Raw genomic sequence first — 26,214 nt, 5'->3', positions numbered from 1 at the left:
ATGAAATTCCTATTAAAAAAACATTGTGAGAATCATTTTATGCATTTATTTGCATTAAGAAGAGGTATTTTTTATGGAGATGATGTTTTTGAAAGGGTGCTTCCTTTCACCATCATCAGATTAACCCTCTTTTTTGCTATCACTCAGTCTCTTCTTCGTCTTCTCAAGCCTCTTAAGCAAACTGAATTTGTTTGCAATTTGCTGGTATAATTTTCATCTTTTTAATCTTCTTTTTTATGTTTTATGTACCATGAGTTATTCGATTTGATTTTGGATCTATTTGGGTCATGTTTATATGTATTATCAATTACGAAGTACTCCGTAGTTTATTATGATGAATTTATAATATACCGATCAATGTTATATACTTATATGAAGTACGGAATATCAATTTTAGGACTAGGGGGTCATTTTCAATTATGTCCTGTTACGTTATGATTTGGCTAGCAATCGAATACGAGTCAATATTATAGGGCCTATTTGAGAGAGTCCAAATGCTCTGTTCCAAACTTCTAAATTTATTCTAACAATCTACTAGTATATACCATCCAACCTTATACTTCCATCATCTTGTTATTTGTCTAATCGTCTCATATTTCATAATAGATTTGACTATTAATAGATGCTTTATTTTTTTCATTTGCCTACACGATTGCATGATTGTAAATTTGTAATCTTTAATGTCTCGCATATTTGCATAATATGGACAAAGTTAGTATATGAATAGTGAAAAAAAAAAAAAAGTCGTAACTTCTTTTGAATTCGAGTTTTATTTAATATGTGCAGACGGGAATTATCTTAGGACCTAGTGTTCTAGGAAAGATTTACAAGAGGTAGAAGATTGTTACAGATAGGCCAGGCCAAGTACAATTCATCAATGTTGGAGCTTACATTGGTGTACTATATTATGTATTCCTCATTAGTGTTAAAACCAATGTTGGTGTGCTCAAAGGAAGTGACAAGAAGGTTTGGGTTATAGGGTTATCATCCCTTGCCTCGTCTTTCTTCCTAACGGCTTCACTCAATGATTTCTTACATCCCCTTACGTTTAAGTATCCTTTCCTTGTTTACGTATTCTCCCTTCAACATTCCTCCACTTTGTTCACGAACCTAGCTCCGATGTTGGAGGAACTTAATCTTTTGACCACGGAGATGGGCCAACTTGCATTGGCCTCATCGATGACTAATGAAGTCGTGACATGGTGCTTTTGGATGTTACTCATGGTGTCATATTTGTTTGGTATTCGTGGATTTTGTAATGGTGTTATGCCACTATGTGCGGTTGTGGGATTTATTGTGCTTGTCTTAAGGCCGGCCTTAAATTGGTTTGTTAAGAGTTTGCCTCAGGGTGAACCTGTGAAACAAGTCTATGTTCTCGGCATATTACTTGGTGCTCTCATTATGTCATTCATAAGTGATATTGTAGCCGGATCACCTATTCTAGGAATTGCATTTCTTGGTTTGGTAATACCAAGCGGACCTCCTCTAGGTACAATAATTCAAGATCGGAGTGAACTGTTTATCAAGAATTGTTTGCTTCCGTTCTTCTACTTGGCTGTTGGTGATATGACAGATATATATGGTATTAAGAATTTTAAAGTTCATATCGGGTATCAATCAATTCTAGTAATTGGATATTGTGTAAAGACATTGGTTACTATGATGGTTGCAACGTATTATAGTTTAACCCCTAGGCTGGGTTTGGCGCTTGGTCTATTGATGAATACAAGTGGAGTGCTGAATACTATGGTGTTCTTCAGTTATACACTACGTCAGGTACGTTTAATAGCCTTGATTCTAAGTTCTGACTTGAATTGTACATACAAGTTAATCATCTGGTTCGTTAAGTTTGTTTTCAATTATGTTATATATGCATATATGATGTATCCAATTTGAAATGTAATCTGTATATGTAAATAGAAAACGCGATACTTTTACCTAGTTTGCACTTTGCAGTATTCTGATTAGCATCCTGTTTTGATGATATGCAGGCAATGTATAGCAACCAAGCTTCTCATCTTGTGTTGAATAGTTTGGTTGTGACCGCATTAGTAACACCACTATCATACTATTTGCACAAGAAGCGTCCAACAAGACCTTGCATTTCTGATGAAGGTTTAGACTTATCATTCTTAGCAGTGTTAGGGGCTCCTCGTTGGCAGTTACAGATCCTTGCATGCATTGATAGCGAAGATGAGATAGCTGGCATCCTAACCTTGCTCAATGCTACACACCCAACTGAATCTGACCCTATTAGTGTTTACTTGGTACATTTAACCGAGCTTGCTGGTCAAGCAGTGCCGGTCATAATGGATCATGGAGAGCACCGAAGGATATGTGATTACAATGGTTGTGTTTACATAGCAAGTGCCTTAAACAGTTTCTATGAAAGTTCGAAGGGTGGTGTTAAAATTCAACTTATGACTATGATCACGCCTTTTAAGAGCATTCCTGAAGGTATTCGGTTTTTGGCTCAGGACAATATGATTCCTCTTATTATCGTCCCTTTTAAATATAAGAGCCATGCTGAAGCTGCCAAAAGTGCCTCAAGTGACCTTAATCGCAAGATACAGTCACAGATGCCCTGCACTGTTGGAATTTTGGTTCATAGGGACAAGGCTAATAAGCTACAGAGTAACCAAGACAAATTCTCTTATCGCGTTGCAGTGATCTTCTTCGGAGGAGAAGATGACAGGGAGGTGTTAGCATTTGCTACACGGATGTCTAAACATCCTCGTGTTAGCATTACATTGATAAGGATTATGGTAAAAGAATTTCGTCATGTGAATAGGGATGACAAGAATTTGGACAAGTCACGGGTGAGTTTGTTTAAGAATAAGGTTACTAGTAAGGTACGTGCTCATGTGTTCCAAGAGATTCATGTTGAAGATTGGTTACAAGCACTTGATGTGGTTCGGTCATTTGACACCAATTATGACCTTGTGATGGTGGGGAGACGCCATGGTGAGACCGATGCAGATGAGGAAGAATTGTCTGTTTTGTGTGAGAAACCGGAGTTAGGCTTCATAGGTGAAATATTTGTTGCCAATGAACATCATTGGGGAAATACCTCTGTTTTGGTGATGCAGCATTGCAGGCACTTTGGAAGAGAAACTAAAAGATCTAAAATTGTTGGAAGGTGATGAATGATGATCATTCTTCAATGATTTTAAGAGGAAAACAAAACAATCCTCTATTCCTCCCAAGACATAGTAACAAAAATTGCGGATTGTTTAGCATTTTTGCCTCGATTATGTACAACCTCCAAGGCACTCGCACTTGAATGGATGTTTATCAGATATGGGCATCAGGGCATGCTTTGAGATAGATAAACATAAACTTTTGTAGAACTTGCATTTGACTCAAACCTATGATTTATGGTATACTTAATAGATAGTTAGACACTACATTCTGCATCATCTAGGCATCATGTTGTCAATGTTTTGAACACGATTTGCATAACCCGAAAATGCTCCAAAATTAGCCAGACCAATCTGTTTGACAGGTTTACCTCGAATTAGAATTTTAGAATTGCCTTTGCACTTTTCATATCATGGGAAATTTGGAGAATATTTTTTTTTTTTTCTTAGATTGAGGAAAGAACAGCATAGTATTACTTAATACAGTACTAGTATGATATATTTCCAAAAATTGAATTTTTTTCTTTGTAACTGAATTCAATTATAGTACAACTGATCAAAAATATAATAAATCACCAAAATATGTCAGGCTAAACATCTACCCTGTGAGCTGCAGTTGCCTGACTGCTTTTACAAACAACAGAAAACTGCAGCCCTCTTACTCTTTAACCCCCTGACTTATCTAATCCTTACAAAACACAAAATTACAACAAAATAGAACTAATGAACAACTTTTCAAATAATGAAGAATAGTATTTCTTTGTTTTCTATGCACTGAATAAAAAATTTTCCCTTCTCTATACTTTTGAGTGTTATTTCCAGTTTATACTGTTTTTCTGTGATCTTCATCAGCATATTGGCAGATCCTCTGGTGGAGCCTCTAGAGTCTCCAACTCTCCGATTCCGTCTTCGACTATGAAGGCCATAGCTAGCCCCCATGTAATGTGCACATCCAAGTGACAGTGCATCAACCATACTCCTGCAATATAACAAACCACATGAAACAGTCAGATATCTAGTACAATTTTGTCAGACACTCGATCAGCTCTAATTATTTGGATTCATGTTTTAGTACCTGGATTGTCAGCAACGAATCGAATGACAGCCCATCCATTGACAGGAACAGCAACAGTGTTCCTCATGGGAGGGTCAATGAGGTTGAATTTTTTGGTATCAGAATTCGGGTTGAAGTTGCCAAATCCTTGTGCAATGATGTAGAAGTCATAACCATGGATGTGCATAGGATGGTTTTCTCCGGTAACAATGCTGGTACCTTGGATCACAATCTGTACTGTAGACCCATACTTCATCTTATATAACTTAGTGGCTTTCTGAGGCTGCCAGAGAGCGCGACTAACATTCCCTGTGTAGTCGAATTGCAATGGAGGTTGAGCTGGAAAGTCAGTTGTAAACACCCTAGGGATGCCGAATTTGTGTGCTTGTAGGAGGGACCAGTTTGAGGGAAGTACAAAGGAGACATTGTTCATGCTGGCAGCGAACCTGGTTCCATTCGGTCCTTGGCATTGGCTACTGCTGAAGCCTGGTGGGCATTGCAGGAGGCCTAGTCCCACTGTGAAGTGGAGGTTCTCACTGATCTCGAGGGGGACTGGTACACGCCTTGGGCTCCGGAGTTTGTTAGTAAAAGAGGTGACTGTCGCGGTGTCATTGAAGGCCGGTAGGGGTGGGAACACAGGGGTAGGCTTGGCAACTCCCTTAGGTGGACAAGGGAGGGACTTGTATTCGAGGATAGCCGTAGTTGTGGTGTTGTCAAAGGCTACTCCTTGTGCACTTTGGTAAGGCTTGGCAGCGATGTAGTACCGTCCTGGTGCTTGGTTTCCTGAGATTAGGACGTCTGTGGTTTGGCCTGGTCCGAGCATTATGACATTAGTTGTGAATTGCTTGAGGTAGCCTGCATCAGCCCCTACTACCGTGAATGGGTGGTTTGCAACCGAGAAGAAGAGCTCTTGGTTTAAAGCTGCGTTGATCACTCGTAGAAGATGTGTCTCGCCTACGTCGATTGGGACAATGACAGTGTCTGCAGATGGTTGATATTTGGTTAGTTCAACTATTTGTTAGGTGTTTGTATCAAGAAACAGGGGAAAAATCAGAGCAAATTACACTTTTCTGCCTTTTTGGTTGATCCATTATTTTTTAAAAGGGAAAAATAAAATAAGTTGACAAATATGCTTTTCACATTAGGACTTATTTTCATTACATAGTTATATTTTGACCAACAGATTATCAAAGAATAAAATTTGGATTAGATAAAAAATAGACAACTTTATCTCCTGAATTAAAGTAACAGAACTGTTTTTATTAAACTTTACACTAGCTACGAACTATATATGGTAATTTATGCTTACTTTCATACTTAAAAGTCCAATTTGGTATATGATTATTTGTGTAGTAAAAATAGTTAGCATGTCATGTAGACTACAATAATTCAGGTGAAAGTAAATAGCACAAACCTTGCTTAGAGCAGTTGTAGAGGTCTCCTGGTTGACCATTGATGGTGTAGGCATCGGATACGTTTGGGGCTGCTCCGGTCCTAGTAGCTTGTCTAACCACGGAAATGGGGTCACGGTTCCACCACTCTCCTGTTTTTTTTCATAAAACACATGAATGGCATTAGTATATATACTTAGTTTCAATCGCGAAATCTAGTCAATTATTGAGAGTAATCTAATGACTTTACCAAGAATGACTGGTGTTTCGCGGGTAGGCTTAGGGAATGGGTACGGAGTTCCTGGCCTAGGACGAATAACTAAAGCTCCATAGACAGTTGCCCTTAGCCATGAGCTATGAGCATGCCACCATAGTGTCCCTTCTTGTCCTCTAATCGTGAATCGATACGTGTAGCTACCCCCTGGTCGGATAGGGCATTGAGTCACGAATTCAGGTCCATCAGCCCATCCGGTCCTCATTTGTCGCACACCATGCCTAGTAAAATAAATTTTGAAAAAGTTAGATGATTTAAACAAGATTTTATTTTTTGACATATTATGTATGTAATTAAGTGTCAATTTTACCAGTGAACTGTGACATTATATTTAGCTCTGTTAACAACATTGACAACAACAGTGTCACCCTCATAAACCTCCAAAGTCGGTCCAGGTAATTGACCGTTAACTGTTATGGCATTCACAGTTTTGCACAGCCTCTTCACTGGTGTTGCTTGCACCTATTTTACATACATATAAAACGAACCATGCATTAAACTCAAAAAAAAAAAAAAAAAAAAAAAAAAAAGTTATGAAAAACATTGTTACAGTAGCTATTAGATAGGAATATAAATCATCAAACTTACAACAAAATCATGGTATTGAACTTTAGCCGAAGCCAAGGAGAACGCGGTAGCAAAAAACAAGACAAGTCCTAGCACAAAGGAAACCATTGTATGGTTGTTTTTGCTAGAGGTGAACTCTATGTGCATGTGTTGGATTAATAAAAAAAAAACTCTACTAGACTTCGGTTGTCGCGGTCTATTAGTGTTCGTTGTTGATGTGTTTGTCTAAGGTAAGAATGTAGGTTGAGAAGAAATGGAAGCGTGAGAGAAGAGGAGAAGTGAAGGGTGATTATATAGTGAGGAGAAGAGATAGAGAGGAGGGTGGTTTTGAGGTTGGCAGATTAGGTTGAGTATAAATTAGCAAGGAAAATGTCAGCTTAATTAATTAATTAGACAACTTTTATTACTAACATCAAATATAATGTTCAACTCTCTAAAGATTGTGTTTGGTGCACCCACTGGCCTATCAAAAGGGCAACAACAAAAGAAAGTAAAAATTAAAATTAAAATGAAAAATTTTTAGTAAGGAAAAAAAGTTGATTTTTAGCAATTCTTGCTTTGCAAGTATCCTCCTAATTTCTTCTTGTATGTTTTGTCTTTGCTTTGATTTTCCACCTGAATTGATCATTATCTTTTGGATTTTTGTTTAATGGTATAATAAAGTCTAACCAGCTATATTTGGTGATTATAAGGAAATTTCTTAACTTAGACTATTATGGTTTTGCTTATGCAAATAATGCATTTATCTCCTTAACTTGTTTAATGCTAAGTTGCTAACATGTACTACATCCAATCTCCGGCCTGTCCCTTTTTGATTGTCGAATGCAAATGTAATACTCTCTCCGAAATACACACCCACCTTTTACTTAGTCTATGCAATACAGAATAACATTAGTCTATGTTAAAGGTGTTTTAAAAGGTTCGACTCACTTTTATTTTATTTTAATTATTTTTAGCAAACTCTTTTGCGAATTACTATATATGTTCCCTCTTATTGGCTTATTGCACATACATTAGCTACTGATTTTCACTCAATCTCTCATTCTCTCTTACTTTATCCACCTTTTTCTTATACACATACACCCAATTTTTACTTTATATCTATTACTTTATTCGCATTTTTTTACCTTTTTTTTCCTAGAACAATCCTAGAAACAAGAGTTTGAAATAAGTTGAACTTTTAGCTATTGGAGTAACGGTAATATAATTTTTAAACGATAAATACCATACAAAAAAACATAATCAAGGGATCTTAGTAGATTTGTCTCATTTTTTTTGTTTTCAAATATTAAACTTTATAATTACAGTACATAGCTTTGCCCAAAGAATTAGTTATATCAAAAGGCAAAGTGACTTGCCAATTAATCCTCCCTATATTTGTTCAATTGATCCCAACCATTTCTCCAATTTTGGAAATAGTTTCTCATATATGAAAGGAGTACATAGTACTTTCAATAGCTATAAGTTTATAATCCAAATCATAGGTTTATTATTAGTCTATCATTATTTCAATGTAAATTGTGCACGGATCAACAAATATAAATCTTGGAGGTTGAGGATGGGGAAATATGAGGGCCACATATTATATTTCTATTTCTATTTCTCTGACTGATTTTTTTTTTTTTTTTTTTTTTTTTTGACAAATTATCTCTCTGATTGATTATTTGATTGCATAATTATTATCTAATGTCTTTATGCAAGATATACATTTAATGCATAGGTTATTGGTTGAACCATATGTAACATATACTTTGTACTTAGTATAAATATTCAATTTTGAAGAATCAACGGGTGACGTATGTAGAATAAAGAAGGTAATGATGTAAACGAAAATTATTAATCCTAGGTTAATAAGTTTTATAAAACGTGTTTCTAAAATTTAGTAATTAAATAAGTATTTTATCAATTACACATAATTAGATTACACAAGGACCCGTATATATAACTTAATAGCTACTTTGTCTATAACATGATAGTAATCCAGCTTACTTTATCTATTTTCTTTTGCTAAAAGTTATCTAAAAAAACTATCTTGATTCTCATACTATAATAACAAAATAATGAGTCAACTTTTTAATAATTTATTTAATGAGACCAAAGAAAAAACTTAAACCAAATGACAAAAAAGTTATATGAACAAAACTGTATATCCTTGTTGTAATTGTACCTTTTGAAAGTCCAAGGTATACTTTTTAATCTATAACCCAAATTAAAGGCGACTTAATCTAAACCCGAGCATCCTAAGTAATATATAATTTGATTGATTGGTCTAATAATACAAGCTTCGTAGTAGTGTATACTTCGTATTTGCTTATGTAACTTACTATATTTAAACTTCTAAACCTAATTTAAACCAAATACACGGATTATGACTATTAATTCAATTCCTAAGAGAAGAAATTTGGAGGCGCAAGAAGAAGAAAAGGCAAACAAGCTAAGTCTCAAGGTTGAATTGCATAATATGTATAGTTTCTAGATTGTTGAACAATAATAACGTCTTTCGGTACCTATTTTCTATTTTCTTTTTTTTTTTTTTTAAATCCAACTACTGTACACTGATATGTATCATATATAACGTACTTTAGTACGTAAGTTATACTCCATTTTAGAAACTTCTTTTGACTCAACTGTTGTCATTTTGAATATTTAACTGTAAATTTCTTTATCTAAGTGCTAACGTCAAATGTATATCTCTGAGGAATATGTAAGTCAACATCCGCATTTTATAATAAGTTGTTCAACGCATACATCAGTCAGCGCAGCGGCTCTACAAAGTCTATATATGTCAAATACTCAAATCTATAAATTAACTAAAGTAATTACCGCTGATATCATTACTTTTCACATATCAATCTCTTATAAAAAATTTCCCGTCAAAACTAATAATGACATTATTATTTTTTTCAACATAAATAAAAATTTTGAAAATCAAAGGAAGGTCAGACTATGTTATTTTCTTATATTTTATACAGAATGTATGAATTAGGGTTTCCGCTCTTTATTAATTTCTCAATTTAATAGATGTTGATTAAATTGTTTGTACTACATACATATTACTCACAAATAAGCTAAACAATATTGTAAAAATCGTAAAATAATATTTATTTCGTGCATCGCATGAGCCTGATCTAGTGATATACCGGTAATAATCTTACTCGTTTTATGAATTAGTTGTTGCATAATCCTAACTCTTTTTGACTAATAAATTAATAATAATACGATATAATTTTACAACAGCATCATACTTGTTCTCGATTTCTCCATAAATTTAGGGTACAAGAACGACGTTTATCAAAGTGTGAAAAGTCTATTTGAATTATTAATAATGACGCGAGTATTACTTCTATCTATAGTGTTAATTAATGAAGGAGAAACTAAGATAGGTAGTAAATGAAATTTATGAAAGTCGGTCACCAATATAATGTATCGGATTATCCTTCCAAGTATGTTGATAAATGTAAGTACAATATCATACGTGGATAATAATCAAAACAATCTTATTGATGTATAATAAGTATCTCTAAATTAGATGATTGAAGCGTGTTCTTTTGGAATTCAGCAAGAGTCAACATTATGCTTCTTATAACTACCATACTGTATAATTTTAGACCAAAATATTGCTTGGATGTATGAAAGTTACTCGTAATACGGAGTATAAGAGTTGTAGTTTTATTGCTTAAGAATTGCACGATATTTTATGGGTTAAGCATAGGTAGTTGTTACATGCTTACATCCTCATAAAAAGTTAAAATAATTATACTTGGGGCTTAGCTAATAAATGACTTTAATTCGCTCCTCCGTTATGTATGTGGGAAGTGCATGGAAATTCTTATGAAAATAAGTGTAATTTTTCATGTTTTTGTCTATCAAACAACTTTCTATCCGATGCGATTTATTAAATTTTTCACATCCTAAAATTTCCTAAGAATTACATAATGTTGGTTACATTTCCCTTGGGATGTTTTTAGTTACTTCCGAGGGCCGTGTAAGTAACTTAAATTAATTACTCCTTATTGTCTTAGCTAATGCATGGGTGATGGGAAGCAATAAAATTTTAGAAAGTGTAATTTTCCTATATATTTATCAACCAAACAACTCTATATTCTTCCACTTTTTTGGATGTTTTTTTACATCTTTTATATGTTTTTTTATGTCAACCAAACAAGCACTTAACTGAAAAATTTCTCTTGTCCAAAATTCGATCTTCCTTGAGTTTAATTAAATTCGCCAGAGTCTAATAGACTTTATTATACGAATAACTAGCAGCTAAACTAACTAATTATGATGAACCAAGCCAAATATACCTTAAAAAGAAAGGTGTGAACGTCATGTTTCATACTATGCTAGCTAATCTAGCTTAAGTAGCTAAAGATACCAACAAATAAAATAATTGATTAGACTTGCGATTGGTTAGCCTCAACAAAATTCGTATTTGAAATTTAGTTAACAACCATTGGTCTTTTGGCGGATCAAATAATAATTCAAGTAACATTATTATGGATTTTTCCCTTTAATTAGGTAGCCTGTCCATAATTTCAATAGTAATCCTAGCTATCTTTTTCAAACAACTTGATATAGACTATAGTAGTATTAGAATTAGATTATACTTTTATTTGATCTACTTTTGAACCTTTAGAAGATTTTGGCACTATATTGTTTCTCATATGACGCGTTACATAGTTTTGACAATTAGTTTTTGATCCATGAATGAGATTTATTATTTATTTTAGTTTATGTCGCGTGGTGGATGATCCGAAATGCTTAGCTCACGCAACTTTTAGTGTGTTTAGCTGGTTACTTGTTTTTCATTCCACCACGTATTTTAACGTTTGTATTTATTTTAGCAAAATGAGTAAATGAGTAATAGTCTGGACGTCTGGTAATAGGTTATTTAGCGATATGTCATTGAACGCACCTAACATTTTATGTATTCAGTGTTTCATTATTACTAGTATATAACTATATATACCATTATGATACCACTTATTTTACTTGGTATTACTCCATGCAACAAATCTATAGTTGATCGATATGGAATTGAATAAGATAGCCAAATCTTATACGGCTTAGAATTTACTTTGATGTAATTTCTAATATGTCCATTATTTCAAGTAGTAGTGGTAAAAGAACCTACGTTAATTAGCCGGAATATATGAAGTATTGCATGGATGTGTACGTTCATGGAAATTACCTGTTAAAAGAAAATAAATCTAGAAATGTAGAATAAGCCCCAAAAAAAATCAGCAAATTTACCATATGTCAAATATTAAAGGTACAATTCTTAGTCAACTTGGAGAATATACACAAGAAATATCAAAATCATTAGGTAAAAATTGAATTGGCAATGACTTTAATTAGTAGCGAATCTAAAGATTCTTTCTTTGAATTTCTAAAAGAATTTAGTAATGTTGCGTAATGACAGTGAATTGCTCCTATATGCTAGTCATTAGTAATAAGTTTCATTAGCTAAATTATGCATAAACTAGTTGCTATTAGCTGAAAGCGTATCAAGCATGCCAACTACCATAGAAACATCAACAAATTGTACGAATTGCAATTCTTGACCAAATGACCAATCCAATTTGAATTAGGGATTCCATCAAAGAGAGTAAAGGATCGGACATCCTAAATTTTTACATGCATCAACTTTATACCAATGCTTTATAATTTATCATGACAATACATATTTTTGTTAATTGGACCCTATCTTTATACCGAGTAACTTTTGTGGCATTATTGCAATTGTAAATATGTTGCATTGGGCAAACTTCAACGTACTATTAAAAAAAAATAGTACAATTTTTTTTTGTATTGAATTGAAGTGGACTGAAAAGATTTGAATAGGAGTAAAATGAGGTGAGCTAAATTAAATTGAACTAAACTAAAGAAAACTAGAAAAGTCCAAAAGAACAGGCATTAGTCTAGTTAGCCATTATAATCAATTGTTAAATCATTAGAGCGACACGGTTATATGTCTTCATTGGCTCCCCTATTTCCATCCTAATAGAGCGGCACTCCCGTCAATTTGTGCAATGTGTGGCAAATTAGCACAAATTGATATTATGATAAACATCTTTTGACAATAACATCTAAACTGTAGGTAAGATTTGAAATGAAAAGAACAAGCATTACTACAAAATCTTCATGCACAAGGGATTAATGAATGATTCATGCGATAATTATGTGTAATGATTAATTACACTATATTCTCGTTGAAACTAACCTATATAGTGCTATATATTGCCCATATACAAAGACTTAGATATAAAATTAACAAACGTTACACACTATTTGATGAAACGAGGAAATTACAAGACATAGACTAAGATAGGTGAACGAAAAACTTAGCAAACTAACAAATATAATCAAACCCAAAGTTGGTGAGTTCGTTACTGACTTTTATTAAATCTTTTTTGATGGAAAACAACACTTAATTCTTAGTTGGAAACTTGGAATCAATACTCAATAGTATAGGTCGTTAATGATAGAATTGAAAGAAAGAGGAATTTTAGTAATTTGAAAGCTACCTTTCCCGTCAAAGTGCTCTTCAAATCTCACTTGTTATTTGTCAACACTTTTTATTTACTGTATTTTATTTTGCTAGTAGAATACTTTTTGTTCGTCTCTTTTTGTTGAATACTTTTTATTTTGTATAAATATCAATATACATAATTTAGCATCAATATTCAATTATGTATCTTAGAAAATTATTCTTCCTCAGTTTTCCTTTAGTTGACACCTTTCTCTTTTCACGCTTGTCAATGCATGTTTTTAATGATTAATATATCTAATTATCAACATTGTAAAATTATAAAAAGTGGATATTAATAAAATATACATTAAAACGATTCAAACAAGATCCCACATAAATATGTTTTATCGTATTTATAAATCACAAAAGTGAGTTAAATCATCTTGTGTGAATAGTGTAAAAATCAAACGGTGTCAACAAAAAAAATAACAGAGGAAGTATATATTTAAAAGATACACATCGCGACAGATCCAACACATGAATATATTATTTTCTTAATTATACACAAATAGTCTTCATAATTGAAATTTTCTTCTCCTCAAATCATCTGGGGGCTCCAATTGACTTTGTGGGAAAAAAGAAAGACCACTTCCAATTCATTATCGACAAAATCATTGCAAGGATTAATTGTTTAAATACTATCCGGATGTCTCAATCGCAAAAGTTAATTTTTATTAACTCTATCCTAGTAGCTATGGCTCCCATGTACTCGCTTGCTATGAGTTACCTGTCTCGGTTACTGGGAAAATTGATTCCTTGCTAATGCGGTTCTTTTGGGCACATTCGGAAAATAAGGGTATGCACTGGGTTAATAAGGATACTATGCATCTTCCTCGTGGCTTAGGTGGCCTGGGCATCCGCTGTCTATCTTCCTTAAACAAGGCATTGCTTATGAAACAGGTGTGGAGATTTCACTCAAACCCACAGCTGCTAGTGTCTAAAGTTTTTGGTGCACGTACGACCTTTTTGTCCACCAATCCTCACACCAGCCGTTCCTTTTCTGGTCGTCATTCGTATGGCCTACGGGGGTTACTTAAAGCGGATACTCTTTTGAAACAGGGCTGCAATTTGAAGATTGGTAATGGCCTCTCCACTCTTGCTGGGTCGGCCAAGTGGGTCAATGGCCGTGTTCCGGAGTTCAAGCCCGGAATTCCTTTGTCGAGCTTTGCTGTGAAGAAAGTTAGTTTTTTTTATCCATCCTCAGACAAGGATGTGGGACACTGCTAAGGTAGTTGACTGGTTTGTTCCTAAGACAGCCTCTACAATCCTCACAATGGAGGAACCTGATACGACTAAGGAAGACTTTCAGTTCTGGGCGACCACCCCTTCTGGAACCTACTCGGTGAAAACAGGTTATGCTATGCTCCAGTTGCAACTTTCTCCTGTTTCCACACCTTCTAGTACTGATTCCTTCTGGAAAGTACTGTGGTCTCTCCAATTACAACCCAAATGGAAGCTTTTTTTATGGAAACTGCTACATCACGCTCTTGCAGTTAAGGTACAGCTCCAGCATAGAGGTGTTCCGATTCAAGATGTATTATGTGACCTTTGTCGTTCCGAACCAGAGGACTTGCAACATCTTTTTAGAATGTGCACTACTGCACGATTAGTTTGGAGGGGTGGATGCCTTGGTATCCGCTCAGAATTTAATGGAGACCTTTCCTTATCGGATTGGATCCAAGATTATATCCGACTTTTTATTAGTCTGGATGGGCCTTCTAGTACTCGCTTAGGTACCTTTGTCGGTACGCTTTGGAGTTTGTGGCTATGTCGGAATTCCAGAATCTTTAGGGATTCGTCCGCATCTCGCCCGTTTGATTCACAGTTCGCAAAGGTAATGGAATCACATTCCATTTTTGTAGCTTCGGATGCCTTTGCAAGTTCGCCAAATGATGTGGGGGGTGATGGTGGCTCCCCTCATCCGCCTGGTTTTTACGTTGCTCAGCTTGGAATGAATTCTCAGGGGAACGCTCTTCTTTCCATGCAAATAGATGGGTCTTGGTTCAAAGACTCTCAACATGCCGGTATGGGATGGTGCCTGGATAATGATGACCCGTTAGATGATCGGATCATTGGTGGTAGTAACTTTGGGGTTTGTTCTTCGGCTTTACATGCGGAGGCACTTTCTTGCTTGTATGGGCTCCAATGGGCTTTGGATACTGGGTTTCATTCTATCACGGTGTTTATGGACTCATGGAATCTGGTTTCCCTCCTACGGGGGGATGGCCATGGTAATATTGCTTATATTTGGCTCATTCGCAAGATTCAACGTCTAGGCTCAACTTTCCAATTCTGTAGTATACACAAGGCTGATCGTCAGCGCGTTCATAGAGCTCATCTTATAGCAGGAGAAGCGGCGGTTAAGTTTATTAGCTTTAGTATTAATATGTAATCTGTTTGTATCCTTTGTCAAAAAAAAAAAAAAATATATAGATTCCTAACTTAAACAATTAAAAAAAGTGGAGGTGGCAATAGTTATATTATATTTTATTTTGGTGTTTACAATAAATGACTTGTTTTTCATGCTTATTAATTTTTTTGGTTATTGCTTTGGTCTTTCATTTGAGACATTATCTTATATTACTTGAGTTCCCTTCCATGGGTAGTTATAGGTTTGGTGTTGTATTTTTGTATATTAGTATGTTAGTATCCCACAAGCAATGAACACTATCATCTAAGTGCATGTCATCATCTAGATTCGTATTTGATTGCAAATATTACAATGATAAATAATATCACTCCTTCATACTATCTTTGGTACTGTACGAGTAGTAAATAAGCGGGTGTTTGGTTCACATAATTTAGATATAAGATATGCGTTTAGAATTGTTTATAAACTCAAAAATGACAAATTTAATTTAAAAAAATTATACATGTACGATTCTTCTCATCCCCTTTTTTTTTGTTGTTGTTTTGATGCAACTCGTCCTTCTAAATTGCTTCTTATATGATTAATCCTTATAAGATTTAGGGTCTGTTCTAATTGACTGAACTCAGCTGAACTGAACTTAACTGAATATTTTATAAGAGAAGGAAATTAGGAGCTGAATTGAACTGAACTTATTAGAGCTGAACTGAACTAAACTGAATTGAACTGAAAATAATCGTATGAGAACAGGCCCTTAATTTGACTCATAAAAGACTTAATTGTTTGCCTGTTTGGTATCTAGATTCAAAACCTACTATGCTAGCTTCCAATTCTTTCAAAAAGAAATGCAAAACCTACTACGTAAGACAATTAGTGGTCTTTCATGTTTGTTACGGAGTATGTAATTTGTAGTATCGGCCCATACTTTGTGCCAATTTTTATTGGGCTTATTGGTATTTACAGACTAATTTTATGATTTGTATGTTATCACTACTTTGCCCCATTGGGCGTTACCATTGAAGCCTGTAGCCATTTTAGCTATGGGCTATTGGGCTTTTATTTTTTATTTTTTTAAAGTAATTTTTAAGACGCATCTTGAACAGCGCACCCCTAACTAACCCTAAGGCCCTTACAAGAAAAAATCACCCATGTTAACGGATTTGATTAGAGGATTTAACAGTATATCACCATGTAAAATATTTTTGGATTAATCTTATGTATATTTTCATTAGATTAAGTTTTTATAACATATAATTATAAATGTTAATGGTCAAACTTATGCATTAGCGTGTGTGAGAATCAAATTATTTGCGATAACTATAAAATAGAGGCAGAACATAATAATCATTTGTGAGGGTGCATTATTCATTTAAAACTTTTTAGGAATATATATTGCATTTTTTTAATCTTTGAAATATATTTTTTTTTTAGTCAAGATATAATAGTTGTACTCACTAAGTATCCACGTGCTATGAAAATATTGTTATAAACATCCGGGTGCACGATGCACCCATGAGTATTTTGTTCTCACATTAATCATTGTTTTTCATTTTATCATCAAATAAATAACAAAGATTAACCTTGGGTTGCTTGAATGCATAGTTCACCACTTCATCCGAGTAGGGGTGGTAATTGAGTTGAGCAACTCGCGAACAACTCGAACTCGATTTGGTCAACGCTCGGTCAAAACTCGACTCAAATTAGCTCGACTCGACTCGTGATGTTAACGAGCACCTAACTCAACTTGATAAGCTCATGAGCAACTCGATAATACTACCTCCATTACAGGTTATGTGCAACGATTAGGCATTTTCTTTCTCTACTTTATGTCAAATCGTTGCACATAACCTTTAACGGAGATAGTATATTTTATTAATATAGAATTTACAAACAAAATTACCATGTTTAAACAATTTTGACACCTAATTGGTGTTAATTTATATTATCATAAAAGAAAGAGCAAATATTTAATAATAAATATATAAAAAAGAAAACAAATTTTTTTTTTTTATAAAAAAGGCATACGATTAGGGAAAGGCCAAAACTTTAACCGAGCAAATCGTGAGCTACCCAATTCGACTCGAAACTTAAACAAGCACGAGTCGAGCATGTTTTATTGACTTGAAACTTTAGCGAGCATGAGCACATGTAAAAAGTTTTTGAGTCGAATCGAGCACCCCTCAGCTCGTGATCTACTCTTTCGATAAGCACCCCTACACCCGAGTGTATATAAAATTTTTTTCCGTATGCCGTGGCAGAGACGTGCCAAGGTGTACCAATGAAATTCCTGTTACCACGTCAATCAAAGTACTCACCTAGTCCCTCGTTTTCCTCATTATTACTCACTTCTGGAAAATTATTGCCCCGTCCCTAAATCTCCAAATATCAGTTAATCTTTACAAATGACAAAACTAATCTAATTAGGATTACAGATTTAAAGATAATTCACCATTTTTCTCTCTCCTACACTCAACTTTCTTCATCTTCATCCTCAAAAATCCCCAAATTCGTCGAAAATTAGGGTTTTCGAAAATGATGGGACACGATCAAGATTCAACTGATGAAGATTCTCACTCTCAAATGGAGAATTTAGCTCTCAATGATAATTTTCCTCCTCTTCAATCGTCTTTCAATGGTGCTTTTCAGAATCCTCTTTCTCCTCCTCCTGAGATCTCCACTACCGCCATTGATGATTCTTCGGCCGAAACCCTAACTCAATCGAATCAGAACAATAACCAAAACCCTAATTCATCGCTCAATTCGTTCCTTGAACCTCCGTCTTACGCAGATGCAATGTTTCGATCGTTTGATGCAGAAGCTGATGTTGTCGGAGAAATCAACGGTCATGATCGGAGTGATTCGCGGATGTCGGATTCGGAGTATATCTACATTTCGGTGTCGGATCCTGAGAAAGTTCCAGAAGCTTCGAATTCGTTGGTTCCAGGTAGTGGTTCTTACTATACTTACTTGATTACAACTAGAACGAATTTGCCTGAGTTTGAAACTACTGAGTTTAGTGTTAAGAGGAGGTTTCGAGAAGTAGTGACGCTTTCGGAGCGATTATCGGAGACATTTCGAGGTTATTTCATTCCATTGAGGCCAGATAAGAGTATAATGGAGAGTCAAATGATGCAAACGAATGATTTTGTTGAACAAAGGAGAGTTGCAATTGAGAAGTACTTGAAGAAATTGGCAGCTCATCCTGTTATTCGAAAGAGCGACGAGTTTAAGGTGTTTTTGCAGGTGGAAGGGAGGCTTCCGCTTGTTAAAACTACGGATGTGGCGTCGAGGATGCTTGATGGAGTGGTGAAGTTGCCAGGGCAGCTTATGGGGGAGTCTACCGTGGCGCCCGAGGAGGTGGTGCAGCCTGCAAGGAGTGGGAGGGATTTGTTTAGGTTGTTTAAGGAGTTAAGACAGGCGGTGTCGAATGATTGGGGTGGTGTGAAGCCTACAATTGTTGAGGAGGATAAAGAGTTTTTGGAAAAGAAAGAGAAACTTAATGATCTTGAACTGCAACTTAGCAATGTGTCTCAACAGGTACCTCGTTTTTTAGCTGTTTAGTGTTGATAATGATCATTATTTTTGTTTATATGAATTCTATCATGTACTTGTATCTAATTTGTGAAGTTTTGTGGCTGACAAAAGCACAGGAAGTATGTCAGTTCATCACAAAGTAGTAGAAAATTTATTTAGGATTAAACATTTTACTGATAGTATTTGTCAATAATCAATAGTAGAATCAATAGTTGGAACTTGAACTGAGTATTAGAAACAGAACAACAATGTGGAGAATGTAACTTAGTTTACTGGAAATTGCAATTTCATGGAGAAGTCAAAAGTGTATATATCTGACTTCTTGTGTTCAGTCATGCAACCACTTAGTTGTTTCTCTTATTTATTTAGTGGTCAAGAAGTTTTGAGTTATTGTATAATCAGACTGATGTGTGGTAGTTGTGTTATCTGTTTAGGCCGAAATGCTAGTGAAAGCACAGCAAGATATTGGTGAGACAATGGGGGAGTTGGGTTTGGTGTTTGTTAAGATGACAAAGTTTGAATTCGAGGAAGCGCTTTATGAATGCCAAAGAACGCGGGCAGCTGACATGAAGAATATGGCAACAGCTGCAGTTAAAGCGAGTAGATTGTATCGTGAACTGAATTCTCAGACTGTCAAGCATTTGGTAAAGATTTGCATGTTATTATAATATTCTGTGGTAGAATTTTTTGTGGATTAATGTATTCTTATTCTTACCAAATATGTTGAATGTGATCAGACAAATCATTAGTTTAGCTTCATTTGTAATTATTGACACATGCTGATGATTATGTTGAGTGTTTTTCATAGAGACAGTTACTGACTACTGTATGGCTGAACACATTTCATATACCAGTTTGTTCATAGTCTGATATTTTCACTAGATATTTAAAACTAGTGCAGTAGTTTTGTTGAGTTCACAAATAAGATGTCAAATACGAGAAATAGCGTTTTGATGCAACGCATTTATGCATGTCGTGTGTCTGAAAAATTGGACACTGTAACAGTAGATTCAACAGCTACCATTTAACATGGACTAATAGGTGTAGTAATGTTATTCTGTAACTATCTCCTTGATATCTTTAGTTTGATGAAATAGCATATCACAATGCTGGGTCTGCTCTGCTCTCCTTTTCCAGTTCTCTTCTGACATCTTAATACTTTAAAGGGCACCAAATAGGTCTATTGACTTCAGTTTCTTTGTTCATTTTTATGTTGTATGAGAAATATATAGATAATGCTTGTTCTGGTTGGTTCAGAATAACGTTGTGGCCGTAAATCGATGCATTTAGGTAAAGGTTGCCATTGGACATCAGTTTCCATGTTCATTATGAATGTTATATGAAATTGTATAGCCAGTGTTTATTTTTGGACAGTTCAGATTCTCTCGTGGTTAATTAAAGTGTTAAGTTGTCAGTAGGAATGTATGCACACTTTTGAATGAATTTTCAGTGTGGTTTCCAAGTTTAATGATTGTTGTATTGTTTATTTCAGGATAAGCTCCATGATTATCTAGGGATGATGCTATCCGTCGACAATGCCTTTACTGACCGGTCTAATGCTTTGCTTACTGTCCAAACTCTTGTATCTGAACTATCTACTTTAGAGTCACGAGTCGAAAAACTAGAAGTTGCTTCATCTAAAATTTTTGGTGGTGACAAGTCCAGAATGCGAAAAATTGAAGAATTGAAAGAAGCAATCAAAGCAACCGAGGATGCCAGATGCTGTGCAGTCAAGGAATATGAAAGAATCAAGGTAGCCAATTGATGCCTTTTAGTTATCAGGCTAAGTTAGCTTTAGAAATTAGATGTCTCTCTTATTCTGACTTAATGAACTAGGGTTGGATACCCATCAACGGCAGGGTACATGCTATAATTATTCATTTTATTGTAGCTGTTTGAATGCTGATGTGTATTTGTCCTGTCAGTATATACCCAGTGTAGGAATGTTCTCCCAAATTTCCTCTTTCATCTTTTTTTGTGTACATGTGGATTGCCATCTATTGTCACAGAATTCCTTTTTTTCACTGTTCAGTTATAGTATTTGGTCTTGCACAAAGGATTTTTCTTTGGCCCATCTTTCTCTGTGAGTGTTTTCCGTATCATTATGCAGTATTGTGTGGAAACATGTCATGCTATGCTTCATAGATGAGGCTGTTGTTACATAAATTGCCATTTTGTGATTGAAATTTAATGATCATAAATTAGAATTAAAAGTTGTGATACTCTTGTGGTCTTTTGTTAGAGGCAAGGCCTCCACTTCTATTAAGTATTTGTGACTGTGGTAAAATTTATGTTCTGTCCATGGGGGCTTTTGTAATTTTTTCTAATTTTGATACGTCATGTGTAAATTCTTCAATATTTTGCAGGAAAATAATAGGAGTGAGCTTGCTAGACTGGACAAAGAAAGGCAGGCAGACTTTTTGAGCATGCTGAAAGGCTTTGTTGTTAATCAGGTACATTCTTCAACCTCTTTAATCTAAATTCATCTGGCTGGTAATTGGTAAATATTGTATGTATTAGATTTAACCGACTGAATATTAATTGCTACTTGATCAGCTAATCCATACTTTTGAGGTATTTTATAAGTAATTAGCTAGCTTAATATATATCGTGGCACTTTTTTTTTTCTTTCCCTTTTTATGACTGATGTTGAACATCATCTCTAGCTATTGATCCTCAATGCTTATTTTAAGCACCATACTGTACCAATTTGAGATACTACTCCGTATTAAGTATGCCTTTACACCACTGCCAGCTAGACCACCACTGCATTTCCAAGAATTCCAACTTAATCCATTGGCCCCCCATAATCCACATCCAATGACACCAACCACCAACATTAACAACACCTTCACAACACCACTGCCACGAGCTCCACTACCCAATACATTGGAAGCATCACCATTTTATCATTGCCACATCAAGTTAGAACTCCATTGCCTCACCAGTCACCAGTTCACCATCTTTAAAGAAAAACAAAGAAAAGACATCAAGAAGCAAACCACAGAGAGGAATACCAATGACATACCCGATACCTCTTTGAATATGTCATCTTCAAATTACTTATTAGATAAACCTTTTGAAGCAATTATAGCTATTGAAGTCCTAGAGCAGAAACTTAAATCCTTGGTCCCATAGTTTATTCTGTGGGGTGGGGTGGGGTGGGGTGACGTAAAGTGAGGGAGGAGGGAGCAGTGACGGAATAATTTGGGATAGGGAGCAATCATTTCCCTTATTTTATTGGTTAATTTTGAGTTAGTATGATAAGGTGGAGCTCAGTTTAAACTAAGTGGCACATTGCTTTCGCAAACTTTGTGACTTTCTCAAAGTTAAACACCATTTCTACTATCATGCATAGATATGCTGATGCATTTTGTTTGTATTTCCTGTGGTTATTATATGGCAAAATCTAACCAAAATAATACTTGCTTTTGCAGGCGGGATTTGCAGAAAAGATGGCTAGTGTTTGGGAAAAGGTTGCCGATGAAACAAAAGGATACGGAAATGGTGTTAGTTGATGTATTTCTTGTATATACTGTACAATTTTTGTTCTGTTGTTTTTGTAGTCTAATTTTCTGTACAATTGAGAACAATTAAGTTCATTTTATAGAACCCTTTTCCACGTTCTGTACATAGCTAATTATTGAAGAGGTCTGTGTCACCTATTTCACTAATTGTGTTGAGAATCTTGTGATCAAATTTGTTGCATTGTCTGAGGCTTCAGCTGTGTACCACCACATTTCAACTTAATTCTAGTCATTCAGAATGTATTCAATCTTGTATATACTCTAATACCGAGCTTTGCTGGTGTGAATGTTATTTTGAATTGAAGCAGCAAATTACTCAGATGTCTCGTTTTTATTTTGCCTTTAGCATTATTAGTGACTTCCTAATTTTTAGTAAGCTCGATTTTATGTTCTTAGTTATTATTCCTAAATCCTAATGCAGTTAGATCGATGGAAGGATTTGTTTTTTACGAGAATATAGCAGCAATACAGTTTTAATTTGAGCTTCAGGTAATAAGGTGTAGCAGCAATTAAACAATAATCAAACAGAGACCGAACACCGAAGTATTGGAAGTCATTAAAGAATGGACTTTGCTTAGAATAAAACAGATCTCTTGTTCCTTAATGGATGGGAACAAGAGAATTTAACAAACCTACTAATTTATGATCATTTAGGAGAAACTAATAAATAGTAATAGAATTCTATATACAAAGCTCAATTAGCAAAAGATGATCAAGACTACTAATTAAAACACCAAAAATCCCTAAAAGAAACCCTCTAAATCTTAATCACTAGCTGATGGATCACCACCACCGTCATCACCCGAAGTAGTTGCAGTATCAGTCGGCCTGATCTCCTCTAACTGCTGCAAAACCTGCTGTACCTCTGGCCTCGAAGCTGGCGAAGGGTCAACACAATGCAAGCCCAACTTCAAGGTGTTGAGCAACTCATCACCAATAGTTGACGCGTCTTTCATCAACTCCAAGTCAAAAACCTCATTAGTCCACTCTTCTTTAACAATGGAAGCCACCCACTGCGGCAAATCTACACCATCCAGCGCTTCCCCGGGAGACTGTAGCTCCAAGATGATCACCCCTAGACTGTACACATCAGTCTTCGTGTTGGCCTTCTTGAGCTTCGACAGCTCTGGAGCTCGGTACCCTAAGGCTCCTGCAGTAGCAATCACATTTGCTGCAGCTGATGCTGTCATTAGCCTTGACAGTCCATAGTCTGAAATTTGGGCATTGATGCTGTCATCAATGAGGACATTGCTTGATGTCAGGTTGCCATGAATTATATTCTCATTGTTGTGAAGATGGAAGAGTCCCCTAGCCATTCCTTGTATCATCCTCATTCTTGTAGGCCAGTCGACCCGTGTGTCTGGCTCTCGAACTGCAATCGAAAACAGCAGGTTACTTTCCCATCACATATGAACAACATTAGAAGGTAAAATAAGTTATGCAGTAAGATTAAACAAATTTTCTTACCATGTAAAAAGTTTGCAAGGCTTCCTTTAGGAATATAATCAAAGACAAGAAGCTTTTCTCCTTTAGGCCCTAAATAATAGGCCCTCAATGCCAAAAGATTTGGGTGTCTAATCTTGCCAATCATATTAACTTCAGCTTCAAATTCTTTCTGTCCTTTTGTAATCTTTTCTCTCAGTCTTTTTACAGCAACTTGACTTCCATCTTCCAATGTAGCCTTATAAACAGTTCCATATGTGCTCTTCCCCATAATCTCAGCAGTAGCACACAGAAGATCATCTGCTGTAAACACCATTGGACCATCAAAATGAACCAGTTTACCACCGGTTTCGCCTGTCTCAACCTCCGGTCCACCAGACGGGCCTCCCTTCTCGGCTTGTGAGGCCCTCCCCGCGGCAGCAACACCCCCCTCTTTCTCTTGTCCTGACACAGACCTTTTCCTGATCAAGCAGAAGAGTAGTATGCAGCAAAGTGTGAGCATGATCACTAGGAGTATACCTGCTGCTATCAGAATTATGTCTTTAATGCTCAATTTTCGGCCTTTTTTCGCTTCTGCTGAGATGCCAATTGAAGGTGATGGTGCTTCTGAAGGGCATGGAGATGAAGAGCTAAACCCACACAATTTAAGATTCCCAATAAAAGAGCTTGAGTTAAACTTTTCAGAAAGTTCAGTTGGAACTGAACCAGAAAGGCTATTATATGACACATTCAAGAAACCAAGACTTTCCAAATTAGAAAGTGAATTTGGGATTTCTCCACTGAAATCATTGAAGGACAAATCAAGCTGTTTAAGGGTAGAAAGATTGCCAATTGATTGAGGAATTCGGCCCTCGATTCGATTCCTCCTAAGGTTAAGCATAGACAAATTATGAAGGTTACCTATATCTTCAGGCAAATCTCCTACAATATAATTACTCTCTAAATTCAATGTATTCAAAGAGAATAGCCTTGAAATACTTTTTGGAAAACTACTCTTGATAAAATTATGGGACAAATCCAATGTCCTAATACTAGAAAGTTTCCCCAAACTAGAAGGCAATGGTCCTGATAAATTATTGTATTGAAGAGAAAGAACACTAAGGCTACTCGAACGAGTTAACTCGCCGGGTATAGGACCTTGCAAGGAATTATAGCTCAAATTGACCCAATAAAGCTTAGCAGAATTAGCAAGACTAGGAGGGATTTTTCCTGTAAGAAAATTATGGCTAAGATCAAGGGTTTGAAGCAAAGGACACTGGCCTAATGAAGCCGGAATCGAACCCGAAAGCCGGTTATTAAAGAGTTGGACACCTCTAAGATTAGGAAGAAGGCCTATAGAATAAGGGATTGAACCAGTGATAAGATTATCATGAAGACTAAGCTTTCTAAGTGCTTGAAATTGGACAATTTTTTGAGTAATTCTACCTCCTAAATCTTTCCATGGAAGTTGAATTACAATAACTTGACCTTTTGCACATTTAATTCCAACCCAACCACCTGAACAAGCACCAATTCCACTATCATTCCAACTCCTTAAATACCCTTTTGGATCAATCAACTCATTTTTAAATGCTTGTAAACCTTGATAATCAGCTTGTGTAATTACCACCCCATCATATCCACTCTCACTTGAACAACCTTGTTGACATAAAATCATCAACAATTGCACCAACATCAACACCTTCTTGTACTTAAACCCGAAACCGAAATCGAAACCACCAAATGGGGTTTTTTCTTTTGATTGTATCTTCCATTTTCCCTTCTTTTTTTGAGTTTCAATCAACATTTGAGAAATTGGGTATTTTCTAAAATTTGAAAAAATTAATGGGTTTTTTCAAAAAAAAAAATTAAAAATTTAGGTGAGGAGCTGAAAATGAGTTGATGAAACAGGGAATAAAACAGAGAGGAGGAGGGTTTTGTAGTTAAGGTTGACGTTTTTTGAGTATCATAACAGCACGTGATGAGAGAGAAAAATCACGTGAAAAGTTAAAAAACCCGGGACAAACTGTCAGTTTTGCAAATGCTTCAGAGGCGCCTCTTAACGGCTAGTTTTTCCTCTCTTTCTTTCTCTCTCTACAAAAAAAATTATTTTATCTCTCTAAAAGTTACTACAAAATTTTGAGAAATGAGTCAATTTTAAATCTTTATCAATTAAATCTAACGGCTACTTTTTCTTGTTTTTTATGTGAGTTATATGTTCTGAACCTTGACTAAATTACAGAAATTGCCATTGGTAATTGCATGGGTTCATTAATAAGTGCATAAAAAAGTGAACTTTTGGGGGGATTATACGAGGTTGAATCCCAACAGTTTTTTGTGTGTCATTTTGCTGTTTTTATTAATTAAATAATGTAATTTTATAACTACTTTTCAAAATTTTGTTA

General features: G+C 35.4%; 4 protein-coding genes and 1 pseudogene across 4 annotated transcripts; 3 read left to right on the top strand and 2 right to left on the bottom strand.

The window, feature by feature from the left end:
• Nucleotides 1-3,165, top strand: LOC145593616 (cation/H(+) antiporter 15-like; annotated as a pseudogene).
• A 699-nt stretch (nucleotides 3,166-3,864) lies between these two features.
• On the bottom strand, nucleotides 3,865-6,569 carry LOC145594773 (laccase-12-like). Its single transcript, XM_081651107.1, has 6 exons — nucleotides 6,448-6,569; nucleotides 6,170-6,321; nucleotides 5,836-6,080; nucleotides 5,609-5,737; nucleotides 4,216-5,175; nucleotides 3,865-4,119 (listed from the first exon to the last, which is right to left on the bottom strand). The coding sequence occupies exons 1-6, from the start codon at nucleotides 6,532-6,534 to the stop codon at nucleotides 3,989-3,991; spliced, it is 1,704 nt and encodes a 567-aa protein (XP_081507233.1). The 5' UTR covers nucleotides 6,535-6,569; the 3' UTR covers nucleotides 3,865-3,988.
• A 7,599-nt stretch (nucleotides 6,570-14,168) lies between these two features.
• LOC145596084 (uncharacterized) lies at nucleotides 14,169-15,350 on the top strand. Its single transcript, XM_081652515.1, has one exon. It carries the CDS (start codon nucleotides 14,169-14,171, stop codon nucleotides 15,348-15,350), a length of 1,182 nt encoding a protein of 393 aa, XP_081508641.1.
• A 2,334-nt stretch (nucleotides 15,351-17,684) lies between these two features.
• On the top strand, nucleotides 17,685-22,706 carry LOC145594464 (sorting nexin 2A-like). The gene is made up of 5 exons (XM_081650770.1): nucleotides 17,685-18,863; nucleotides 19,295-19,504; nucleotides 20,353-20,613; nucleotides 21,227-21,313; nucleotides 22,298-22,706. The coding sequence occupies exons 1-5, from the start codon at nucleotides 17,859-17,861 to the stop codon at nucleotides 22,376-22,378; spliced, it is 1,644 nt and encodes a 547-aa protein (XP_081506896.1). The 5' UTR covers nucleotides 17,685-17,858; the 3' UTR covers nucleotides 22,379-22,706.
• Nucleotides 22,707-23,051: 345 nt separating this feature from the next.
• On the bottom strand, nucleotides 23,052-25,622 carry LOC145595125 (putative leucine-rich repeat receptor-like protein kinase IMK3). Its single transcript, XM_081651489.1, has 2 exons — nucleotides 23,855-25,622; nucleotides 23,052-23,759 (listed from the first exon to the last, which is right to left on the bottom strand). The coding sequence occupies exons 1-2, from the start codon at nucleotides 25,614-25,616 to the stop codon at nucleotides 23,152-23,154; spliced, it is 2,370 nt and encodes a 789-aa protein (XP_081507615.1). The 5' UTR covers nucleotides 25,617-25,622; the 3' UTR covers nucleotides 23,052-23,151.
• Between the last annotated feature and the right edge of the window lie 592 nt (nucleotides 25,623-26,214).

This window comes from Chenopodium album, chromosome 19 (genome assembly GCF_948465745.1).
Source record: "Chenopodium album chromosome 19, dcCheAlbu1.1, whole genome shotgun sequence".
NCBI classification, from domain to species: Eukaryota; Viridiplantae; Streptophyta; class Magnoliopsida; order Caryophyllales; family Amaranthaceae; genus Chenopodium; species Chenopodium album.
The sequence above is the reverse complement of the archived record's forward strand: the minus strand, read 5'-3'. Positions and strand labels throughout refer to the sequence as shown.

Bases quoted from the DNA above. Each gene is read 5' to 3' on its own strand.
- LOC145596084 (XM_081652515.1), top strand. From the start codon at position 14,169: ATGTGGGACACTGCTAAGGTAGTTGACTGGTTTGTTCCTAAGACAGCC.
- LOC145594773 (XM_081651107.1), bottom strand. From the start codon at position 6,534: ATGGTTTCCTTTGTGCTAGGACTTGTCTTGTTTTTTGCTACCGCGTTC. The intron at 6,081-6,169 runs GTAAAATTGACA...TTATTTTACTAG, and splicing joins TATAATGTCACAGTTCACTG to GCATGGTGTGCGACAAATGA. The intron at 5,176-5,608 runs GTTTGTGCTATT...AACCATCTGCAG, and splicing joins CTACAACTGCTCTAAGCAAG to ACACTGTCATTGTCCCAATC.
- LOC145595125 (XM_081651489.1), bottom strand. From the start codon at position 25,616: ATGTTGATTGAAACTCAAAAAAAGAAGGGAAAATGGAAGATACAATCA. The intron at 23,760-23,854 runs GTAAGAAAATTT...TTTCGATTGCAG, and splicing joins CCTTGCAAACTTTTTACATG to TTCGAGAGCCAGACACACGG.
- LOC145594464 (XM_081650770.1), top strand. From the start codon at position 17,859: ATGATGGGACACGATCAAGATTCAACTGATGAAGATTCTCACTCTCAA. The intron at 19,505-20,352 runs GTAAAGATTTGC...TGTTTATTTCAG, and splicing joins CTCAGACTGTCAAGCATTTG to GATAAGCTCCATGATTATCT. The intron at 20,614-21,226 runs GTAGCCAATTGA...AATATTTTGCAG, and splicing joins AGGAATATGAAAGAATCAAG to GAAAATAATAGGAGTGAGCT.